This window comes from Protopterus annectens, chromosome 7.part0 (assembly GCF_019279795.1).
Source record: "Protopterus annectens isolate FY-2018-M chromosome 7.part0, PAN1.0, whole genome shotgun sequence".
Taxonomy (NCBI): Eukaryota; Metazoa; Chordata; order Ceratodontiformes; family Protopteridae; genus Protopterus; species Protopterus annectens.
Genome location: NC_056739.1, coordinates 1,471,086,406 through 1,471,112,626, shown reverse-complemented (window position 1 = coordinate 1,471,112,626; position 26,221 = coordinate 1,471,086,406). Strand labels below are relative to the sequence as shown.

At 40.1% G+C, this 26,221-nt stretch overlaps 1 protein-coding gene across 1 annotated transcript in view; it reads right to left on the bottom strand.

Annotated features, from left to right (window-relative positions):
* Positions 1–26,221, bottom strand: part of EDEM1 (ER degradation enhancing alpha-mannosidase like protein 1) — a 1,151,518-nt gene that overhangs the window by 489,819 nt on the left and 635,478 nt on the right. Inside the window, exon 5 of the mRNA XM_044078019.1 lies at positions 23,517–23,688. Coding sequence (XP_043933954.1) covers positions 23,517–23,688 — 172 coding nt within the window. The remainder of the gene's footprint in view (positions 1–23,516; positions 23,689–26,221) is intronic.

Below are 26,221 nucleotides of genomic sequence, written 5' to 3'. Positions count from 1 at the left end.
ATGACAATACCTATTCACAAGAAATAAAAAAACTGAACAGTGATCCCTTCTGCAAGCTTCCTAAAGACATTTTTCTTTCTTTCTTTTCTTTATTGCATCTCTCTTGCAAATATCTAGACATTTCCCCCACGTATGAAAGAGCTACATACTTTACAAGAGAAAAAAAAAACTAAATTTTTTGGCACACATGTAAAACTTCCAGTAATAACAATATCTTTACTAAATAACCATACAACTGGCAATGTACATTTAATAAATTGACACTGCTGACATGCCACATTGAAACGTACCACATCACCCTCTCCTACAGTCTTGCCTTTTATTTCGTCTCTGTAACAGCTGCTTTAGGTTCTAGTTTTACTTGCAGTAAACTTGAGCTCTTTCCCAGTTTTCCTCTAAACACTTCACAAGTTAAGTGCCGGAATATTATTAGAAATTGCTTTAGCTATACAATTTACTAATTGTGGATATCCCCTTTCTACAAGCCTTTGGTATATGAGCATATTTTCTTCATCAAACAGCTCTTCTGTTAACCTACCAACCGTCACAGTCTGCCTTTAATTACATTGTTTTTTTAAGCAATGGTGCTTGTATGCTAACATGTCTTGAATACCCCTTTCTCACAACTTTCTTTTTACATATCTTAGTGGTCAAGTTTCAAGGGCCAGAACACAAGAGCTCCCTAAGCAACTGCCTAAGGTCCAGTGCTAGCTGGGGCTCCCATAAATGTTAGCATTATAGCAAATGTCTTTCCAGAATGATGCACATCCATAGGATTTAGCAACAGCCAAAACGACTGCGCAGCATCAGTGGTAACATAGCACAGATTTATTAATTAAAAAAAATAAAAGCATCCTGCCACAGTCAAGTTTTTCCCATCCGAGCTGCTCATCCCCCTTAAGCAATAGTTTCTGGACCTGTTGCCTCTCATGGAACTCATCTTACCTTGATCAAGAATCTGTCATTTGGCTTTTTCATTGGGTTAGGTGGAGATGGGGGTATTTTGTTTTAAATAAAGTAAAAAAAAAAAAAAAAAAAAATGGAAAACTTTTGCTTTATGTTGCTTCTAACTTTATTTAATTTTCTGCTGTTCTAACCACAATTCCTTCTTTTTTGCCAACCAGTCCCCCCCATGCTTATCAGTCCAGTCGATGTCGCACTTTATTGGCAGACTTACTGAAACAGACTATACAGATGGTAAACTCAGTCAATTCCTATGGATGGTGCCTTCTGTTTACTACTGTGTCAGTCTGCCATAAATTCTGCTACCCAAATGCCTACTGCCACAACCCAGAGGACAGTCTGATCAACGAATATAGTCCCACCCTTTGGGAATAGATGGAGGCTTCATTAAAAATAAATAAATAAAGTGTTGCTCTCTTCTGTCCTGCAACAAGCTGAAGTTGCACTTTCCCTGCAGCGGGTAAAAACTAGGTCAGTGACTTGGAAATGAGCCGGAGAGAACTTTAAAAAGTTCATCAAAAAAAGGGTGTCAGCAGGTACATGCTAAATACACAATAGCATACAAGTATCAGTGAAAAGAACATCTCCAACCCAAAATATATACCTATATAAACAGCAAATCAGATTCTTTGCGCACCACAACTATCCTCGAATGAAGAAAAAGATAAACACATTTCACAGATGTAATGACACTAACACAGAAATGCAATTACTGAAAACCACTGCAATTAAATGTGGCCTGGGGTAAATCTTCACTCAGGAAAATGTACAGTCTTATTTTACCTTTCAAGGAATATGTTGTGTTTAATGCTCAAAGAAAACAAAAAATGGTTCTCACTGAGAAAACAACTGTATTAAAGGATACATGAATTACACATGAACAAAGTAAACTATAAAGAATGATTATGAGGCATAATATAAGACATGTAGAACTGGTACAGAGCTGTACCATATGCAATGCACTCCTTAACAATAAAAAAGGAGAAATGCTGCTGTAACTGTTACTTGATCATTCATGCAGCCAAGTAGTTGGTAAAGCAGCTGAACCAAGACCTTTTGATGACAGTGGGGAAGATGGAAAGCTGTATGGGAGAAATCACAGTTCAGAGTTCCAGGATAAAGTGCAATCAAGAGTTGCAACCAACTCTGTTATAACAAAACACAGAAAGAATCCCAGAGGCAACAGTTTTAAATTTAGAGACTCATAAGTGACAGTCTTGGAACAGCCAGACTGAAAAAGTGTGAAAATGTGAATTTGAAATATACTAATCCCAGTATTACTGTGTCTCTGTACACTCACTTTCTTCTGAGGGATAGCTATCTTGAATTTAAATAGGAGTACAGGGGACCTGTCCCTTTAAAAAAGAATTGCAATAGAACAGCAATGTCAACATTTAATATTCTCCTGTAGCAGCTTTTCATTTTTTTTTTTTTGGTAATTCCTGGACCTGCAATTACAAATCTCAGAATTACAACATAAAAAGTACAGTTGTGTACACTTACCATAAATGTAGATGTTCGAGTGTCTTCACTGCTGCAGGGTTCTCCCCTGCCGGCAGGCAGTCCTCGGTCGGCCAGAATCCCAAAGTCTGGGTCCGGCGTCGGCTGTTCAGCCATGCTCCCTGACGTCAGAGCGCCAGGAGTACAAAGCTGACAGCCGACGCCATGTTCTCTAGTTTTTCTTGCCCTAGATGTCAGGTGCTCCAAAATGAGTAAGATCCCATACCCTTTGCAAATACACCTCAAAAGAAGGGTGAAGAAGGGAACCACACAAAAGAAAAAATAAGAGGGGACAGGAGGGAGGGAAATTCAGACTGCAACAGTGAAGACACTCGAACATCTACATTTATGGTACGTGTACACAACTGTACTATGTTCATCGTGTTTCACTGTTGCAGTCATGACTGTAGGGTTGAATCCCAAAGCAGAATAAAAGGGAGGTGGTCATAAAGAAGAGGGGGTGGCTAAAAGGCCCTGCAAGACAGCAGAAGCAAAGCCTGCCCTAGACTTAGAGTAGAGAGGTAGACTGTAGTGCTTGGAAAAAGTATGCACTGAACTCCAAGTTGCAGCTTCCAAAATGTCTTTGGTAGGAACTCCCCTGAGGAAGGCAGCTGAAGTGGCAGCAGCTCTGGTAGAGTGAGTCCTTACACTCCCTGGAATTTGCTTTCCATGGTGTGAATAACAAAATCTGATTCCATGAGCAATCCATTTAGAAATGGTCTGTTTTGAAATGGCTTTACCTTGGGAACTTGAAGCATAAGAAACAAACAATTGCTCTGATTTCCTGATGTCCTTGGCTCTGTCCAGGTAAAAACGTAGTGTACATCCAAGGAATGCAAGACCCTTTCCCCCTTATTTTGAGGACTGGGGAAAAAAGTTGGCAAGTGAATAGTTTGATTTAAAGCCACTTTGGAAACCACCTTAGGCATGAAAGTAGGATTAGTCCTTAAAGATACCCTGTCTTGATGAAAAATAATATAAGGTTCCACAGCCATGAGAGCTTGCAACTCCGAAACTCTCCTGGCAGAGGTCAGAGCTAACAGAATGGCTGTCTTCCAAGATAAAAATTTGATGTCAGAAGTGGCAGCAGGCTCAAAAAGAGGTAAGGTGAGTTTTTCCAAAACATAGTTGAGATCCCAAGCAGGAATGGGAGGAGATCTAGGGGGCCTTATGTTCTTATCTCCTCTGAGAAACTGTCTCATGAGCTCATGGGAAAAGATAAGGGTCTGTATTATAATGAGCAGAAATAGCAGAAGCATGGATCTTTATGGAAGAGAAAGAGAGACCCTTATGTAAGAGGTCTGTCAGGTAAAGTAAAATCAGAGGAATGTTAGGAATAAGAGGATCCATTTTCCTGCATAAGATTTTCTAGTGCTAGGACGTCTGGCTTCTAAAATGACATCCATAACCTGCTTGGGTAGGAGAGAATGAATCAAAGACCCTGGATTAACCAGGCCGCCAGGCTGAGAGTTTTGACATGGGAGTGCAGAACCTGACACTGGTGTTGGAACAGAAGGTTCGGAGTCTGTGGTAATACCCAAGGGGGCTCCGGCAAAGGTTTTTCAGAGTTGGGTACCAAAATTGTTGAGGCCAATTTGGGGCCAGCAAAATTATCATCTTGGGCTTGTCCTGTTTGATCTTTAATAACACTCATGGAAGAAGAGGTAGAGGCCGAAAGGCATACCCCGAGAGGTTTCTCCAACTGAATGATAGTGCATCCACTTTCCAAGCTAGTTCGTAGAAAGTCCTGGTGCAAAAAATCTGTAGTTGATGATTGAGGTGGGATGCAAAGAGGTCTATGTGAGGACATCCTCAGACTGCTGTAATCATCCTGAATATTTCAGTGTCCAGCATCCATTCGTGTGGATCCGACAGGTTTCTGCTCAGACTGTCTGCCAGGAAGTTTTGCTTCCCTGGTAGAAACTGAGCTTGAAGATCCAGTTTGCAAGCTAGAGCTGTGTTCCATAGATTCATGGCTAGTCTGCAAAGGGGATAGGAATGAGATCCCCCTTGCTTGTTTATGTACCACATAACTGTGGTGTTGTCTGTCCGTATCAGTAGCTGTCCTGGTTGTAGAAGATTCCTGAAAGCCAATAGAGCATTCTGTACGGCTAACATTTCCTTTAAATTGATATGCAGGAGCTTCTGATCCTTTGTCCAAAGGCCCTGCAGACAGTTGCCCTGGAAATGGGCTCCCCATGCATAATCTGAAGCGTCCGTGGTTAGTATCTGAGTGGCTGGAGGCAGACTGAAGGGTTTTCCTATGTTTAGAGTACATGCCTTGGCCCACCAAAGGAATTCCTTTTGGAGACAAGGCAGGACGGTGATCTGTATGTCTAAACTGTGGCAATGCTGAGACCATACACTTTTTAGGTACCACTGAATTTTCCTCATATGTAGTCTTGCATATGGTACAAGAAGGATGCAGGAGGCCATGTAACCCAAAGCCTGCAGGAACTTCCTTGCAGAAAGCTGAGTTAAAGTTGCCAAGGTTTTGAAAGTTGAAGCCAGCTGTAATTGTTTTTCGGATGTCAGAAATGCCATCTGGGTTGTGGTGCTTAGAAGAGCACCCAGAAAAGTTATCTGTTGTGAGGGTGTCAAATTTGACTTTTTTATGTTTACAGAGAATCCCAGGAACTTGAGAAGGTTCTGAACAAATTCTAGATGCTGGAGTAAGACATCCTTGCTGTCTGCCTGAATTAGACAATCGTCCAGATAAGGGTAAATTTGAATTCCCTTGAGTCTGCAATAAGCTACTACTGGAGCCAGGCATTTGGTGAAGACCCTGGGCGCAGTAGACAATCCAAAGGGCAGCGCAGAGAATTGATAGTGCCTCGATCCAGCCCTGAACCTGAGGTATTTTCTGCATTCCTGCCTGATGGGAATGTGTAAATATGCCTTCTTTAAATCCAAAGTTACCATCCATGCATTTTTGGTCAGCATTGGAAGTAGCTGCTGTAGAGTAAGCATCTTGAATTTTGGTATCTTGAGAAAAGTGTTCAAGACTGACAGATCCAGAATGGGTCTCCATGAATTTTGATTTCTGGGGACTAGAAAGAGCCTTGAGTAAAAACCTTGTCCCATCTCTGAAAGTGGAACCAGTTCTATGGCTTTCATAACCAAGAGAGCCTCCACCTGGTTTAAGGCCTCTAACCATTGATGTTTTGGAAGATCCGACCATCCGCTTGGTCTTGGTAGGGTATGAAAATGGAATTTGTAACCTCTTGAAACCACATCCAGAACCCACTTGTCTTGGGTTATACGAGTCCAATTTAGGTGAAAAAGAGAAAGTTTTCCTCTGAGTGGGGCTTCCAGGCAAGAAGTTCCTGCAGCCCAACAGAGGGAGTCATTGAGCCTGTTTTCTATGAGCTTGCGACCTGTCCTCTCCTCCCCTAGGGGTGGAAGCAGTCCACTGTCTTGGTCTATAAGAGGCTTGTGTTTGAGGCCTTCCTCGGGAGCGTCTGTATCTACCCCTCTGAGGCCTGTCTGAATTGGGAAAGGACCAATTTTTGTAGGCCAATTCCTACTAAATCTGGGTGGCTGTACTTGTAAGAAATCTTTAACCGTTTGCATGGATTTTGCCTTGTCCTCCATCTTCTTTATCACCTCTTCAGCCTTAGGTCCAAACAAAACATTATGCTCAACAGGAGCATCCAATAACTTAGCTTTTACTTGATCTGGCAAGTTTTGTTCCTTTAACCAAGCATGCCTTCTAATGACTGTACCAGAGGCAGCAGACCTACAAGAAGCCTCCAAGGCATCAAATCCACAGTGTAAACCATGCTTCCCAACTTGTTCAGTGGCATGCATTAAGTCATGTAATTCCTTATCATCTGCACAGGCAGAAATGGAAGTTAGCTTTTGTTTCAAAACAGACAGAAGAAATTGCTGGTATTTCAGCATATGAAATTGACAGTTTAAAGCCCCAATAGATAAAGTAGCAGAAGTGTACACTTTTTTGCCCCATCTTTCTAAAGATCTGGAATCCTTCTCAGTGGGAATGGGGTTTTTAGCAGTAGCGGCCTTAACCCCCTTAGGACCCTGAGAAATGGTTTCAGGATCAGCAGTAGGATTCTTGTATAAAAACTGGTGGGAATCAGGAACCCTATAATATCTGTCTGGCTTAACAGGAGCTGGAGGAAAAGAGTCCGGAGTTAAGTTAGCCTCCGAAAAAGCATCATCCACAATATCCAAAATAGGAGGGATAGCCAGGGGTCTATGTTGGGGAAGAAGAAGAAAATCCCTAAGTCTTTTCTTAGATTCCGAGTACTCCTATCCTTCCCAGTGAAAATGTTCCCTGATTTCATGTAAAGTTTCCCCAAAAGAGAAATCCTCAGGGGTAGAAGCTGAAGGAATGGAGTCCTCAGCATCAGAATCCTCATAAGGAGGGAAAGAATATTCCTGGTCAGAAGAAGAAACTGAAGAAACAGAAGCCTGATCAGAGGAGTCATAATACACTTCCTGCCTTGGCCTTTTATCTGGAGGGGGATGTGAACCCCTAATCATAGTAAGTCCTCCGCCATCTTAAGTAACTGTTTCTGAGACTTGAGTGCTGGATCAGAAGAGGCCTGAGCTGTAGTCTTTGATTTGGAAGGAGTCTTTGCCTTTGTCTTTGGCTTTGCCTTTATTAGAAGCTGAGTAGGCCTGAAAACCCCTTCGGAAGCCAGTACCTGCACAGTGGCTCCGGATCCATCCGAAGGAGCATTGTCCGAAGGTCCTGCAACAGAAATATTCAAAGTCCTAGTTGGCTCCTCATGGGAGTCCGTTTCAGCCATTGGTTCCGAAATGGCCGACAGGGGCTGCAAAAGAGCCTCACTGATGACAGCCGAACCTGAAGCTGGCTCTGCTTGTACAATATCGTCCGAGTTGGACCTTGGAGGCCTGTCTTTATCCTTGCGTCATTTGTGAACTCCGGTAGCCGGAACCGAATCAGACGACATTTTGTAATTAAAGCGCCTACCAAAGTAATGAAATGCAAAATCATACCTTCATTTAATCGTACGTTGATTAAATCTAGCACAAAACCGACAACTAGCTACGTCGTGGTCAGGGCCTAAGCAAGGAATACAGTAAGAATGAAAATCCTTATGAGGTATTTGCTTCCCACATGAAATACAATTACTAACTTTTTCTGACATCGGACTGGAGCAAGAAAAAAAGTTTCCCCAACGGGGTACTTGGCTTTGAGTAGGAGAAGAAAGTCTTTGGACTGAAGTACGTTTAGCAAAAATTGTCAGGAGTCAGCCGGCTGGCAAATGCGAACTGCTATCACCGCACGGCAAGAAAGACTGGAGAACATGGCGTCGGCTGTCAGCTTTGTACTCCTGGTGCTCTGACGTCAGGGAGCATGGCTGAACAGCCGACGCCGGACCCAGACTTTGGGATTCTGGCCGATCGAGGACTGCCTGCCGGCAGGGGAGAACCCTACAGTCATGACTGCAACAGTGAAACACGATGAACATCTGCATCTTCTAGTAATGCTAAAGTGCAGCAAAAAACTGTGCCAAAACAAGACCTAGTGAGCACTATAAACTATCTTTATTAACTTCTCTTGACAAGGAACATCACCGAAAAAGCCAGATAGATATAGGGGCAGTTCAAGAATTAAAAATACTACTAAAGACCTGAAAGTTAAAAAATGTATTGAAATATATTTGTAAATATTTTCTGAAGAAAACTTGGGTACTGATGTTATGGAAAGGGTTTTCCCAAGGTAAAGTGTCTGGGCAGGGGGTAGGCTTGGGGCTAGCACATTTTATAAAGGTGGTGAAGGGAATTAGGATTAACACATTTTACAAAGGTGGTGAAAGGAAATTTACATATACTTGTTTGTGTACTTGTTGCTGAAGTGTAACTGCTTGAGGTATCAGTTACCTGTGTTGCTGCCTGCACATCAGTGAGGCTGTAGTGCTTGAAATGTAGTGTGTAATGGTTGGCCCAATCTTGCAGCCTCTTGGAGAAAAAGCAAGATCGGCTTTTCATTGTTTATCTGTAATCACTCTTTCTCAGAGGTGCAACAAATTTAGAGTATAACATATGGGTCTGCTGAGAGAAAAATGCTTTCTTAATGTTTTTAGTTAATGTCATTTACTATTGACTTGAACACAAACTTGGAATCCATCTTTCTTTTTTTTGTTTTGTTTCTATTTCAAGTATTTATTAAAATACTGTGTTTGAAAGTAATTCTTCAGTAGTTGCTCTTTTTCCAACAGTAACCGTATCAATGCTTATATTAACAAGGTTAGAAATCTGAAGCTATAAACTATAAATCAGGACTGAATCCCAGACACAGGAGGTATCAGACACACATCTTACCACCAAGCCAGCATGCTGCTGGAATCTAAATCAGTTACTACCAGAACCTTTGGCTGAAAATATCATTTGACTGAAAACTTCCATGCATTCTGAAAGGGGTCATAATACGAAATGAGGCAGACCTAAAATTTCTCTGGAATAGCCACAATTTAATCTAAAAATACTGCATGTTTCGACTTGCATAATATTTATTTATTATTTTTTCAGAACTATTATACAACCAAATTGCCTCTAGTTGAATACCTCAATTACTGTAAAATACATAAACATTTCTGTTTTTTTCTTTAACTGTTGCTACACATTTATTGGGCATCAGTTACATATGTATACTGGTTTGGATGTATACTGGTTTATCTTCTAATTCCTTAACATTGTTAAACTTTATCAGTCATGATATACAATAATTTATTTTGTTGCTTGCACTTCCACATTTGTGCACTCTGTGACTGTACTCGACTTGTAGCCCAGGCCATGTACTGGGTCACTTAACCCGATTAACAAATAAGTGAATCAATAAAATTCTGCACGTTTAATGAAAAGCAATACTCTCTTCCTTTTTAATACAGATTTAGATGTCTGATTTTTGTATCAGCTTTTTGTCTTTTTGTTTGCTAATACCTTGCAGTTTTTACTGTATATCAGACTGCCAAAGATGCAACACCATCCCAAGGTATAAACTACATCACTCTTTGGGTATACAATCCACTGAAGGTTAGCTATATATCTTAGTGAATCTTCACTCATATCTATACCAAGTATATTCCAGTAACTCTCTAGGTGCTGTCACAGAGTTGAAAACTACACAGTAGTACTCAGGATAAAAGTCACATTATTCCATAAGTATATTGCTTACTACAGGACAGGTATGTAATACAACATTCTTATGAATTCCTATTTAACTGCAAACAGAATTTTAAAAAGTACAGTTGCCTGCTAGCACACCTGTTAGCATACTAACCATTAATGTGGAAATTCAAGGAGAGGTTACTGTTGCAGTAAATTATACTATTTGGGTTAAACACACTTTATTGGTATAGTTCTCCAACCAGAAGCTGCACAAAAGCAGTGGTTTGTTCCCTGTGAGATACCAGTGCAGGTCTTACCATGAAATGTAGTGATGAAAGCATGCATATGGCCCTTGCATACATATGAGTTCCAGTGTGTTCCCTCTGGTTCATTGAGCCAAAATTCCCCAAGAGGGAAAGATGCTTGTGGAAGGCAAAAAGAGTCCTTCTCATATATAACTTTTATAGTCTTAATAGCAAATCTGTAACTGATGCCAAAATAAAGAACAAAAAAGGCTTATAGACAGAACTTATGTCAGTTTTTAAACAATGTAGAACACAACGTTAACTAGTTAAACAGTAACTGAAAAATAAACATTTGTTACATTGCAACTAAAACATTATGTAAATTTAGTAGGTGTATAATGAAAACCAGTGATACTTTTTAGAGAGTGGTATTACTGATGAACAGCTAATGAAAAGTTCCTTGAAAAGGAAGGAAACTAAGGTAAGAGCATACCATAATTTATTATATCGCTGAAACAATGGAAACACTAAACAGAAACCTTTAATTATAAGGAATGCTGTCTGAATGTGACAACTGTAAAGTGCACTTTGTTAATCATGATAAACATCATATGTTAATATTAATCACATTTTGTTACATGACAATAAATATAGCAAATGTAGAGAGATCTTGTGATGCTGCTATTACAAGTAATTGTAGCAGGTCTTTCTGGCAGTTTCCATATCAATTGGTGTTTACTGTTTATTACTCCACAAGAGATATTGGATTGATAGCTTGTGCGGCATATACAATGAAAACAGGCAAAATACTGAAAGAAAAACAAACAAGAAAATATAATGAGACTAAAAGCTGCCAAAATACTGGCAGCATTAGCCAGCCACATGTTTGAAGGTGGATGATGAGAAGAAAGCTCCTAGCCTTAACTACTGTTGGGGAATGTCTGAGTTCAATGAAGCCATAAAAGTATTGTTCAATAAAATCTTGGCTGGAATTCAAAAGATGTATGTAAAGATGGGCAACTTTATCAATAAAGTATTAAAAGGGATACTGAAGCCAAAAAAAAAGACATTTTGTTAGGTACTTACCATAAATTTAGATGTTGGAAGTAATTACACTGTTGCAGTCCTCACTCTTGGGGTATCCTACCATTTAAAATGTCAATGGCTAGCCAGTCTTCTGAAGTTTTTCCCTTTCCCAGAGCCTCAGTTGACATCCACTTTCCAGCAGAGGGATGTCAGTTTCATAAAAGGTGCATGGGCCAAAACCATCTTCAGATCTTTCTTGCACTGACAAAACTAGAGGAGGAATCCTCCAGCTCCACAGCACAAGGACCAGGTAGGAACTACAGCACCTGCCATTGTCAATGCCAAGGTCCCCAATCCTAAAACTCCAAAAAGAAGGCTAAAATAAAAAACAGAGGTAACCATCTGGTATGATAGCAACAACTCAAAGGATGAGGAAAGACAGGATTAGGACTGCAATCCCAACTCAAGTGGAGCCAAGGCAAAGTAGAAATAGTCAAGCAGGAAACTAATAGGAATCTTGCATGTCAACAGTGAAACTAGTTAAACATCTATATTTATGGTAAGTACCTAACACAGCAACTATAAGCAGCTCATAGCTGCATTCACTGTTGCAGTCCTCATTCTTGTGAAGATTCTCAAAACAACAGTGAAATATGGGGGGCATGCATGAACTATTTGGAAATCAGGCTTTGTAGGATTACCATAAGTAAATCCTGCTCTTCCCCTGGGTGCAACTACTAAGATGTGATGTTCGGAGAAGAGATATACAGAGGACCAGACAGGCATACCTTCATTCCCTTTTGCAAAACAGTCAAACTCCTCACTGGTTTTCCAAAACTCTTTTTTGTTCAATGTAGGCAGAATTTCAGCTGTCTGTGCAAGTCAAGATCAGTGTCCATTCTTATGGATTATGAGGGTTTGAAAAAAAAAAATACTAAAATCTGAGTGGTCTGGTTTAAGGTCAATTCAGTAAACACATTATGCATAAAGGAAGACTGGTTCATACAGCAACTCTGAATGGAACACTAGAAAGGGGTCTCTACACATTAATGCTTGCAGTTGTGAAACACTTCTAGCAGAGGTAACCACCACCAGGAACAGCATCTAACAAGAAAGAAGAATATTGTGAGAAGCCGCTGTTTCAAAAAGATGCAATGTCAACTTATATTACATGTAATTAAGGTCTCATATTACAGCCATCTGTCTCTTGAGTGGCCTAAAGTGAATAGCTGCCTTATAAATTACTTAACTGAAGGCCTAGAATATATTGGGAATGTTTCCATGGGCAAACAAGCAGAAACAGCTAAAGTATGAACTTTTATAGATGTGTAAGATGAGCCTGATTTGGTGAAATTATAAAGATAAACTGTTTCTTTAACTACTAGGTGTGTTTAAAGAAGTTTTTCATAAGACACAGGTACCCAAACAATGGAAGAAAGTTATTTTAGTGGGTTTTGCCTAGGGAAGGTAAAGATTCACGTATGCTGTCCTACTGGCCAATATCTCTGCTCAGTTATAAGTTATTTACATCTATAAAACTGGACAAATGAATGACAGAGTTATATGACAATTACAGCAGTGGCTTTCTGTATGTTGGGGGTGCAGATGTTTGATAACATGCTGAAATAAGTTTGTTAATAAAAGCTGCTCAGGAGAATTATGATGAATTAGTATGTCTAGATGTGGAGAAGGCACTAGACATAGTGGAACTGTAGCACTTTTGTAAGCACTTTCCTTGCTTTTAGATATATGAAAGAGTTTACAGAATTTATGGTTTGCATAAAGATACACAAGGATCTTCTGCTTCTTCTGAGAATGTCAAAGAAGACCCAACAAACATGCTTACTCTCTTTGATTTTATGATTTGGTACAATTCAAAAATACATTATGAGAGAACACAGAACAGAATAAAAATGCCTCAAGTCTGAGGATGATATATTGATATACTTGACAAAATCCAAACAGGATTTAAGCATTCTTTTTTTTTCAAACCTGCAGAAGTATAGTACTTTTCAAAAAAAAAAAATAACAAAACCGACTATTGCATTAGCTATAAATTATTCCCAAAGAAGAAAAGTGGAGAAATAACCATTGGTTCCTGTGGGAAGCTTTCCATACCAAATATCTCAGCCTCCATATAGGTTTTGTATAAAGCAAATGGAGAGCAGCTAGTCATTCCCCTGCATAAGGAAGGACCTTCGACAGACTGAGGCAATTACAGACGCACAAGTTTAACCAGCCTGATGTGCAAAGGCATGGAAAGACTCGTTATGGAATGAATGAATCAATCAGGAAACAGGGAACCTCCAGTCACTGGATCTGTCTCAGTTTGGATTGGTCAAGGGCTGGTCCATGCTTACTCAAGCTGTTGGATTTTTTTTTTAAAAGGTCACCAAAGCAATGGTGGAAGGCAAAATGGTCCACACCACATACATCAAACAAGGCAAAACTTTTTGACACAGCTTCCCACTTAGGATAAGTAAAAAGGCTAAATAAACTGGGAATAACCCTCTATATCACCCGCTGAATTGTCACCTGGCTCACAGATAGCACACAGATAATCAAAATAGGAGAAGTTACCTCCACAAAAGAACAGTTACCAGTAGAGTCCCCCAGGGTTCTACATTGGGACCTCTCCAGCTTGGCATCTACTTTTCTGAAGTAAAAGCCAATACCAAAGGGCTCTGGCTGACTACATTTGCAGCAGGAAGGTTTGTCCCAAATAAATCACTACTGCCAAATCCTGCATTGAAACTAAATGCCAAAAAATGCATTACTGTATTATTTTAGGAAGTCATGTACCCCAGAGAACTACCACGTTGTCAATATGCTAAGAGTTGACCCAGTTTTTTGGAATTTGGGAACTTATGTAGACAGTGACCTAACTTTTGCCAAACATGTCTACTATTGTAAAAACAAGCCCTTCTACACTGCACAGCTTATAAACAGTGAGACTGTGTCTAGATCTAGGGATGTCATTACCCCCCTTTACTCAGCCCTCATTAAGCCAATCATTGAATATAATGCCCCCTTTGGCATGTATCTGTCCAGACATGCACAACTGGAATGCCCACAAAGATACCTTACTAAGGGTCTAAACATGCCCTATATGGACCAACTCAAAGCCCTGTCACTATATTCGGGACCCTACAGACTGCTAAGAGGTGACCCGTGTCTGGTATATAAGGCATCCTCTGACTCATTACTGATGGATTTACTGCACATCAGCAAGTCAAATGGCATCAGAAATATTCTTATCTAGAAAAATAAACCTCTTCTGCAACATCAGCAGAACAGTTTGGAGGGACAGGTACATCTCATATAGGATACCTCCACCATGGAACAAACTCCCCATCCACAGAAAGCAAAGTTCATCCCTGTCCTCATTCAAAAGCAACTTGGATCTATGGAATGGAAAGAGAAAACTTGCCTCAGAACTGTCCCCTGTACTACTAATGGACAGAGACAGATCCTAAGTGCTTTATCCCATGAATGGGTCCCCTCCAATTATCTATGGTATGATCCCAGTTATTCTCAGTAGAGGTAATACATAATTATCGAACATGGGATGGGTGAGGCCAATCTATATCAAATCAAATAGGTTATTTCAAGCACAAAAAAGGGAAACTGGCTAGGATTAAAATGGCCTGCAAGGGCAGCTATTCTAGTACTTATCTATGAACCTATCTACAAGTTTCGCTGGGCAAATCAGTACAAGACTTGGTTAATAAGACATGAACAACTAATGAAGAGAAAGTAAAGCTGAATTTTAGAAAGAGAAAAAAGAAAGGAATTCAATATATACCAGACAAAAGCATTACATTTTTTGTGTTGCCTTTTATTATTTTACCACTGCAACCTGTTCCACTGGATATTCTGGAACTCCTTTTGAAATAAGTTAAAATATGATGATAAACTATTTGGGATGGTGGCAATCCAAAAATGTCATAGGAAAAGTTGGGAGTGAGGATACAGTTAGGTGGAGTAGAACCTCTGGGCCCATGCTTATGTACCAGTGCAGTTCAAATGAAAATTTGGCATTTACTACAACAGAGATCTTATGATGCTAACTTAAATATGTGACTAGCTTTAAGGGAATAATAACTTGGAAGAGTTTCTCTTTGGTCATATCTCTTAGGAGGGGAGCAATGTATCTTTATGAAGCAGGCACTGTGGTCACTAAAACTGATCTTTATATTACAAAAGACCTGAAAGTCTGTAAAAACATACTTTTACACTTTGGACATAGTAATATAGGTGCTGTGGAGAAGTGATTAAAGCCATGGAAAGAGAAAAAGACTAGTCTGATGTACAAGAAATACAGTGGATATAAAGTGTACACACCCATGTTAAAATGCCAGGTTTTTGTGATTTAAAAAAAAAAAGAGACCACAATAAATCATTTCAAAACTTTTCCCACCTTTAATGTGACCTATAACATGTACAGTTCAATTGAAAAACAAACAAATCTGTTAGGGGAAAAATATAAAAAAATAAAAACGTACAATAAGCTGGTTGCATAAGTGTGCACACCCTTAAACTAATACTTTGTTGAAGCATCTTTTGATTTAATTACAGCATTCAATCATTGGAAAGTCAGAGGATGCCCGAGGAGTGGAGAAAAAGTGTTTTGGTACCTATGTTTACGAATAAGGGTGATGTGCAGAGCTGCAGTAACTACAGAGGGATAAAATTGATCAGTCACAGCTTGAAGTTATGGGAAAGAGTAGTAGAAGCTAGGTTAAGAAGGGAGGTGATGATTAGTGATCAGCAGTATGGTTTCATGCCAGGAAAGAGCACTACATATGCAATGTTTGCTCTGAGAGTGCTACTGGAGAAATCCAGAGAAGGTAAGTTGCATTGTGTCTTTGCAGACTTGGAGAAAGCATATGACAGGGTGCCTAGAGAAGAGTTGTGGTATTGTATGAGGAAGTCGGGAGTGGCAGAGAAGTATGTAAGAGTGGTACAGGATATGTACGAGGGTAGTGTGACAGTGGTGAGGACTGCAGTGAGAGTGACAGATCCGTTTAAGGTGGAGGTGGGATTACATCAAGGATCAGCTCGGAGTCCTTTCTTATTTGCAGTGGTGATGGACAGGTTGACAGATGAGATCAGACAGGAGGCCCCGTGGACTATGATGTTTGCAGATGACATTGTGATCTGTAGTGAGAGTAGGAATCAGGTTGAGGAGACTCTGGAGAGGTGGAGATATGCTCTGGAGAGCAGAGGAATGAAGGTCAGCAGGGCTAAGACAGAATATGTGTGTGTAAATGAGAGGGAGGGTAGAGGAATGGTGAGGATGCAGGGAGTAGAGTTGGTAAAGGTGGACAAGTTTAAGTACTTGGGATCAACAGTTCAGAGTAATGGTGAATGTGGAAGAGAGGTGAAGAGAGTACAGGCAGGGTGGAATTGGTGGAGAAGTGTGTCAGGAGTGATTTGTGACAGACTGGTACCAGTAAGAGTGAAAGGGAAGGTCTACAAGAGGGTAGTGAGACCAGCTATATTATATGGGTTGGAGACAGTGGCATTGACAAAAAGGCAGGAGTCAGAGCTGGATGTGGCAGAGTTAAAGATGTTAAGATTTGCACTCGGTGCGACTAGGATGGATAGGATTAGGAATCAGTATATTAGAGGGTCAAGCTCATGTTGGACAGTTTGGAGACAAAGCAAGAGAGACGAGATTGCGTTGGGTTTGGACATGTGCTGAGGAGGGATGATGGGTATATTGGGAATAAGATGCTAAGGATGGAGCTGCCAGGTAAGAGGAAAAGAGGAAGGCCTAAGATAAGGTTTATGGATGTGGTGAGAGAGGTCATGCAGGAGGTTGGCGTGACAGAGCAAGATGCAGGGGATAGGAAGAAATGGAAAGAGATGATCTGCTGTGGCGACCCCTAACGGGAAAAGCTGAAAGATGATGATGATTCAAGCATCTTGGGTACACACAGTGAAGTCAGTCATCAAAAAGTGGAGAAAATATGGGACAACAGTGACGTTGCAAAGAACTGGACGCCCCTCCAAAATTGATGAAAAGACAAGATGAAAACTTGTCAGGGAGGCTGCCAAGACACCTACAGCAACACTGAAGGAGCTGCAGGAATTTCTGGCAAATACTGGCTGTGTACTACATTTGACAATCTCCTGCATTCTCCATATGTCTGTCCTACGGGGTAGAGTTACAAGACAGAAGCCTTTTCCTACACAGAAAAACATCCAGGCCTGGATAAAATTTGCAAAACGATACATTAAGTCTTCCAAAGGCATATGGGTAAATGTGTTCTGGTCTGATGAGACCGAGGTTGAACTTTCTGGCCACAATTCCAAAAGGTACATTTGGCACAAAAACAACACTTTGCATCACCAAAAGAACACCATTCCCACAGTAAAGCATGGTGGTGGCAGTACAATGCTTTGGGGTTGCTTTTCTTCAGCTGGAACTGGGGCTTTAGTCAAGGTGGAGGGAATTATGAACAGTTCCAAACACCAGTCACTTTTGGCCCAAAATCATCAGGGGTCCGCTAGAAAGCTGAAGATGAAGAGGAATTTTACCTTTCAACACCAATGACTCCAAGCACACATCCAAATCAGCAAAATAATGGCTTCACCAGAAGAAAATTAAAGATTTGGAATGGCCTAGCCAGAGCCCAAACCTAAATCCAATAGAAAATCTGTGGGGTGACCTGAAGAGGGCTGTGCACAAGAGATGCCCTTGCAATCTGACAGATCTGGAGCACTTTTGCAAGGAACAGTAGGCAAATAGTCAAGATGTGCCACGCTGATAGATTCCTACCTAAGAAGACTGAATGCTGTAATTAAATCAAAAGGTTCTTCAACAAAGTATTAGTTTAAGGGTGTGCACACTTGTGCAACCAGCTTATTGTACGTTTATTTTTTATATTGTTTGTCCTAACAGATTTGTTTGTTTCTCAATTGAATTGTACAGGTTATAGGTCACATTAAAGGTGGGAAAATTTTTGAAATGAATTACTGTGGTCTCATTATTTTATATCACAGAAACCTGGCATTTTAACAGGGGTGTGTACACTTTTTATATCCATTGTAACTAAGATATGGGGCACTCAGAACCAAATTAGGTAAAAATTTGGTTTAAATAATTCCCTTATTAATATGAAGGAATTATGAGTACAGATGGAGCTACGGGATTAAATGAGTTGCCTCGGCATTCCTCTCTTCCCCCATGCAAGTTCCAATGTCCAACAACATTTACTACATCATTAAAAGTGATGTTTTGATAAGGAGATCCAGAAGACTGCGAGGAAGAGCCCTCATGATCAGAGAAGGTGTACTGAGTGGCAAAATAATAAGGTGAAAATGAATGTTCACCTTCTTAAGAAGAAATAGGAGAACTCCTCTTTCCCCTTTTCATTTTGTCTAAAGTTTGCAAAGGTACCAACATAGGTGTGGAGCATCCAAGTGAAAATTATGATCTACATCATTTACCAAAGAGGACTGATGTTTTTTCAAAGGAAGCCATAACCTTTTCTGACAAGTTCATGGGTTCCCTCCAATCACCTATGGTATGATCCCAGTTATTCCCATTAGAGGTAATGAATGCAAACAGACAGGAGATAGAAGACAACCTGAAGTATTTCTGGAAATTCTGGCATCTGTATTGATAAAGTATCCACTTGTATATATGGCATACACACAACAAAAGCTCTTCAAGCAAAAAAAATAATCTATTTCATAATCTTGTCAATGGGAGTGAGCATGAAAGACATCCCAGCCTCAAAAGTGAAAGAAGTCTCAGAATCTAGAGATCTCTTAAGCTTGGATGTACAGATTTATTTTAGAAGAGATCACAACCCTGGAGGTCTGAATCCACAGAAAGGCAACCCTGACCTCTACAACAACTGATATCCTCAATACATCAACAGCTAAGACAGCTCTTTTCTCTCCCTTAGTGATACCATATAAGTCATTAGAGTCAGACACCTGTGAAGAAGCATCTAGACTGAGAACTTGCTGGAGGGCTTCTGCTCACTAGGATCTGAAGGCATGACAGCTCAAGAGAAGCAATGTCAAGTGTCAGACACTATACGCATCTAAGCTGCGGGCTGCAAAAGCACCTCTCCAGGATTAGTGACCTCCACCCTAAGTTGATCATCTGTGGCTGGAACAGCATCTTCAGCTTTCCCTTTGTTACTTTTCTTTTGTTCACCCATCAATGTACTTTTCCTTCATCAGTTGGCCATCAGGTACAGGCAATGAGATGTCACAGGACAAGGTGACTGTGTGGGACAAGGCCTCCATCCTCTTGTTCAGATAGGTTAGACATAATTTCTTAACCTTAAACTGTTTTACTAAAGCCAAAAGAAATACTACAGGCATCAACATTACATTCTTATGCAAGGCAAAATCAAACTGAGTACACTAATCTAGACATGGAATCTGTCTACTACACATCCATTTGTTAACTTTTTCTGGAGTGGGAAAACCATATAGACATAAGTCAATCAACTCTAAGAACCAAGCAGCAAATAATTTACAATATCTTAAAGAATAATAAAAAGATTTCCCAATGGGGTACTTGTCTGGCAGCTCTGAAGAACAGACTGATCATGCTGAATATATAACTGTTGTGAAACCTACTGCAGCAAGAAAGGAATAAGGTGGCACAAGCAGATGCCACTTTTATACTGGAAATGTGTTGGCCTACTACAGACATGAATGTATGCTCAGCAAAGGGGGGAAGGGTACAAAGGTTTGAAAGTCAAGATGGACACCAGAACTTCTACAGAAGAACTCACACTGATTATTGCCACTGCAAGAGTGATCCATGCTGGCAATCACTTTCTACTACACATGTGCCAAGAACTGAATGGACTGACTATGATTTAGCTACGATATTGCACAATTCACATTTAACCTACAAAGTAAAAAAACTGTCTATTATGTGTCAGACTTCAGCTGAGTATTTGGTCATGATGGAAATCAAATCAGCAGGCAGTCATCCAGGCAAGGAAAATAAAAATGTCTTTCATAAATGAAAGTACCACAGTCAGGCTTCTGAAAGTTTTTGGTGCTGTGTCTAGTCCAAAAAGAAGACAGCACTGAAAGTAATGAATTCCCACTTTAAACCAAAGACATTTCTGGCTGCAGTGGGAGAATGGGGATGTGAAGAAAGGTATTTCCAGTGCCTACTGTCCTCATACATGGTTTGTCAGAAGTCACTGGTAAACGCAAAAGGATTGAGGACATTTTGAACTGTTGGACTTTTCCAGATATACACAGACCTGTTAAGATCTAGAATACATCTGAAGGGCCTACGGTTCTTAAGAGAAACCACAAATCTTGAAGTGAAACCTGTCCATCCATTGTTGTGAAAGTAGATCTGGCTCTGCTGATTTTTCTAAAAACAAAAAATTTACCCCAAAAACTCAGTTGTAAGGGTGGACACACAAATGGTAGGTAGACAATTATTTTCTCATTGAAAAGAAAGTATTTGAAAGAAAACTTGTCTATTTCCACAAAACTCCAACTGCTAAAGAAAAGTGGAAATATTTGTTCAACAGGAGCATTTATCTAAAGCAAAGAGGACATACAAGACTGATGAAGGACTTGGAAATGCCACACATTTGTATGTCTTGTGGTAAGGGGAGGTGACCTCCTACTAAAAAGATCCTAGGCTTATAAATGCCCCAGGGCAGATAGCCTAGTATGAACCTATATACTCAAATCAAGGGGTGGTGTAAGCCAAACACAATCGGGCTAGGCTTATAAATGCCCCAGGGCAGATAGCCTAGTATGAACCTATGAACCATACTTTTCTAGTTGTATTTTTACATTTGTTTCAGTAGATCTTGATGAAAGAATTTCTGGCACTTAAAAAATGTCCACTCTACGGTCTGACAGTTCCTGTACAATCCAGGATGCTTCTCAGAGGACATATCTAGTTTACTTGTGTACCTAGGAGACTGGTGGTCTGCGTTTTTAGGTGCTGAGCCACATCACCTATAGTTCTCAGAAAATAGGAAGGGGTAATCCAAGAATGCTACTATTTAGCACTAATGAACTCAGGAAAGCGGAAAAGTAGACAAACATCTATACTGCGTACAGAAATGTAGAACCTCTGTTGGTGTAGAGGGGCAAATCCTTGATTACAACTGAGATGACTAGGCTTCTAATAGCAGCTTGGGCATCTGCTATAGCTGGCATGGGATGGCAGGAATGATGAAGCTTGCTAGCTCATCTCCATTAAGGGATGAAGGGATGTATAACCAGGTGGTTGTTCTCAGTGTAGATTTTCCTAGGTGGTGATCAGAGATGAAACAGGAGTGCAGGCTTAAAAGAGAGACATGGCCTCAAGGAGTTATGTAACCAGTAAGTGAGAGAGACACCCTTGCTAATACTTATTCACATCAAACCCTGGGGTACATTTAAGGCTTGAACGCTCAAACTTCCCTGGCTTTGAGTAGGAAACAACTCCACTCTCTACCGCTCAGCTCTTGCCTCCTGAGGAATGAATACGTTGTATGGGCTGAGACAGAGAGAGAAAAGAAAATAAGAACAAAAAAGAAAGGAAATCTTGAGAACCATGAAATCAAAAATCTCTATTAAAAAAAATTAGATCAGCAGGCATAGTGCTTGCTGCATCTCTTAAACCTGAACCTACTCCAAAACCAACCCATTAACCTTCTCGTTTTTGACAGCTAATACAAAGAAAGCAACTATGTCTAAACTTTAGGAATGTTCATTGGATACTCTGGATTTGCTTCATCTATATAAGAAATGCCACGGGAGATCCCAGTATTTATTTTACTCCTGTACAGACCATTCAGTCAATATCTAACCAGATTACATGAAATTACATCTGATGATCTGCAGGCAAGTACTATACTTCACAGTACTGGTAACTGTAATGTCAACCCCAGGGATAAAATTCAACTACTTACTAGCTATGCATTTACCAGTTTGTGCTAATGAAATCTGGATGCAAAATAATGTATGATAAAGTAGCCACTACAAAGTGTTGGACACTTGGGTTAACTGTTTCATTATCTGAATATTACTTTTAACAAATCTACAAAGCGTATTCCTCAGTACAAGTCTTAACAAAAAAAATCAGACCATCATCATCCTAGTTTGGCAGGTATGGTAAGGCCCATAACTAACCAGTCACTACAGAAACTAGATTCACTACAAATTAGAAAAGTATCTCAGGAGGAATTTCTGGTCTTGCTGCTCCCTTCATTTAAAGTAAAACTTTAACCTGGGAAAGGATACAATACAGAAAATCATCAATTAGTTGACCTCGCCAACAAAAAAACATCAGATGCTTCTACCTTATTACTGTTTCAACACTATTTGACAACTTAAATGTACCTGGCTGACATTAACATAACCACTTGTTTTTAATCAGATAAGCAACAACAGGCATGCAGATACCTATAAATTTAGGGGTATAGGAACAATGCTAAGCAACTAAAAAGATACCTCATCATATACACCTTTAAGTAGTCACACGTAAAAGTTATCGCCACCCTTTTCAAGCACTTAATTATGCAAACCTCCCAAACTGAGCAAAGCTGTACATGACAACACTGGTGTAAATTTGTGACGAGCAGTATTCTTTTTTACCTGTATATTTAACTTGTTCAGGACAGGAATCCACTGATTTAGGAACCTATCCTTCAAGTGAGTCTTATTTATTTATTAATACAGGTTTAGGTCCCTAGTGCAGATGTCTGTACAGCCACTTGTCAAATAGGATTGGATCCTTCATAGCTTCACCTCAGAGCAAATTATGGGCTACCAACTACTAGGAGAGTAAATCTAACAGGACAGCCAAAGAATCTATGGCTTTTAATTTTCTTGGTCAGAAATCTCTGGGGTCTTTTTAGCTGAATAATATGGTTGGATTTGTACAGACTAAAGGGGACACGGTATTCAATGATGGATCTTATAAAGGGAAAGATACAGTCATATGGATTTGTACAGACTAAAGGGGACACGGTATTCAATGATGGATCTTATAAAGGGAAAGATACAGTCATAAGATGACTTCTCTGAATCTTGAAGGTATTACCTTGGAAATGAACTGGGCCAAACAGAAGGATTTCCTGACTACCATAGAAACATGATGATTGAATGAGACAAGTTATCCACATCCGGGTCTCTTATGACCTTATCTATCTGAAGAGGAGTACCATTTAAATATATGAGGTGGGAGCATTTTTTTTTTTTTTTTTTTACCAAACACTACTATGTTGCACTTTTTTGCAGGAACAATTACAACAAATGCTAATGTTGTTTCAAGATTCTGTTTGTTGTAAATGGCATAACATTATCTCAAAACTAATATTACAGAACTAAATAAAGAAAAATTATATTAAGTGCACAAAGACTAACACAGCAATGATACAACCGTGTCATAAGCAAGCATCTAAAATACCCAGATCCAACTTAGGCCTTAAATGACAGACAGCAAATTTATCCTTAAAAGACCACCAGTGTCCAGTGGAAATTTACACAGATGTGGCCACCTATTGGCAGATCATAACTGCAGACTATCACTGGCTGAACAGGTGCAGTGAGGTACAGAAGCAGGCAGACCTCCATACTACTGAAGAAAACAAAAGGAAATGCAGTTAATTGTTTGTTCTACATTATTTTAACAAAGTCAATACATGCAAGCTTGGTGACAACTCTTACAGCACATACCCTAGGATATGGAATTCCAGTTTTGGTGTTCTCAAATGCAGGTAGCAGTCGCACAGCCAGGTCATGGGCCAGATGTAAGAGCTCATCATCGTAATCCTCTAGATTCATTTTACCCAATGGCTGTTTGGGGTCAGTTAAGATCATATGGGCAGAAAGAAGGCTTCCCATGATTCTGTCAGACAAATTAAGACTATTTTGTTATTACCTGTGCTTCCAACAGACACAAAACTGAACGAAAACTCTAAATATTACTAAACAAGGAATATACAAATGTACACTACACAGTCATAAACAGCAATAAAAAATAAGCTTAGGAATGTTTCTTGTGTCAATACCACAGTGAAAGTCATGCTAGATGCTGCTTGATTTCTTAACAAGATGAGCCCAAGAAACTGGTCAGGGAACAACAGTGTGCAATAGTTATCTGAATTTAATTAAAGGGAAAAATTCACTCATTTAATTAAAAGACAACAGAAAGGCATCAGAATAACAGGTCAGAGAGCACTCCACGTAAGACTGTTCAGAGGCAGAACCAGGACATTTCATATCAAACACTGCAAAGGAATCTAACACAAAAAAAGAATGACTTTTTCCCGGGTATACAGCACTGCATATTGTATGGATCCCCCCCCCCCCCGCAATCTGCCAGCTTTAGCCTTCAGTGATGAATCAGCTCATGCATTCCCTATAGGGCAAGAGCCATCATTCACACATCATCTCTTTCCCTTAGCGGCTGACGTGGGCACACACATCACCACAAGGACCTAACCTGTCTTCACCCATATATGAGTGCTTCCATCCCCATGCTTGTGACAACTGCCACCACTGACTTGATAAACCAAACCCCAGTTCCCGGTTATGGCTGTTTCAACTGCAAGCCTCCTCTTGCATGTGTTGAAACAGGCACCACACTAACAGCAAACAACCACACACGCACATACACAAAAGTAGGTAAGCTGGCATTTGCTACTCAGTCTTACCATCCCATACATTGCATTGTCGTTTCACAGCAAGAGATTCTCCGGTTCGATTCTCGGCTGGCATGCTTTCTGTGCAGAATCTGCATGTCCTCCCTGCATTCTTGTGGGTTTCCTCCAGGTGCTCCAGTTTCATCCCATGTTTCAAAGACATACATCTGATGTGTTTCTCCCAGGGCCTCTGTTGAAAATTGGTTTAGTTCCAAGTTGGACTTTCCCAGTAAACAAATGTTAAATAAAATAAAAAAAACTGTACTTGTGTTTGTGTCATCTGTGTTGTAGTTAGGGCTTTATCCCTCCACCCACAAAGCCAGGACCCAGTATACAATGCATTTAACAGCTCAGGCAAAGATGGATATAAGACAGAAGAATCCCAGATAAACTACTGGTGGGCAGAAGTATATCAAGTGGGAACAATATTAAATCATACACTTAAAGAACAAAAAAAATGGAGCTGAAAAGAAGGGTGTGTGTGGCAAGTCAGAAAACACTATCAAAGAGCATCACATGCTAATGATCTACTTGAGATAAATGGTGTCACAGTACCAGTGGCATGCAAGAATTGACCTGGAATACAGGGTCCAGTTATGAAATCCTCATCTCAGAAGGGGCACAGACAAAAAAAATGACCATGTACATTAAAGTAAATAATAAATAGCAATGATGTACTTGGCATAATGCTAGGTAAGGTGCGTGTCAAGGCTTAGTAACCTGTGGGACTGTATGTTATAGGCATTCGTTCCTGGAACTTCTTCAGTGAAATGCAATCCTTGGGCTCAAAAATGCTGTTTGGATCACAACTCTCCAGTTATTTGCTAGTATATAGGTGTCATAGTCCTAGGACACCAGATACAGATAAACCTTGTGAGAATAAAAGTCAAAAATTTAAGTTCTAGCTAGTGTGCTTTGTTGCTTGCATGAGTAAATGTAGTTGGAAAACAGGCTGAGTTGCCTATAGCCCTTATCAAGGGTACAAAAAGGCGAGACTCCATTAACAAACATGGAAACACTTCTTGCAAATCAAACATTATGATAAATACAGAACTTTCATATATGGGAAAGAGTGGTACTGAAGGTGGACACATTTCTTAAAGATCTATCATTTTGGTAAGTATATAAAACTTTCACATCTGGCAAGAAGTGGTCCATCAACAGTAATCTGAAGAACAGAGCTCTCAGCTATCTGCTTGGATTTTGTCCAGCTAGGCACAAAATCCTCTGATCACAGCAGCCCCTAAGGAATAATGCACCTCGGAAATAGTATCTAGCTTGTAATATTCAGTGAAGATGTTCAAATTAGACTGTTTAACACCCAAATATTATCAACTAATGTATTTCTGGGAAACACAACCAAAGCAGTGACTGTCCCTGTAGAACATGCCTTCAGGGGAGATGGTAAGGCACAGCCCACTGAGTTGTAACCGTATTTGACACAGTCCAAAAATTCACCTGACCAAGGCAATTTCAGAAGGCTGTACTTCTCTCCCTTGTGAAATAAATGAGACAAACAGCTAATTAGTTTTCAGCCAGCACTGGTAGTCCAGGAGAAAAGCCTTGACTACAGTTCAGGCAACCAGAGTTCAATTAGCAACTAAGCCACCTAACAAAGCTGGCAGATGACTCTGGTCATGGCCATCCTGGGCAGATGCAGCAGGTGACGCACTGCCACAATTCCTTACAGAAGGAGCAGCAATGCAAAAATGCAGCTGGAGGCAGAAGTTTGCTTCA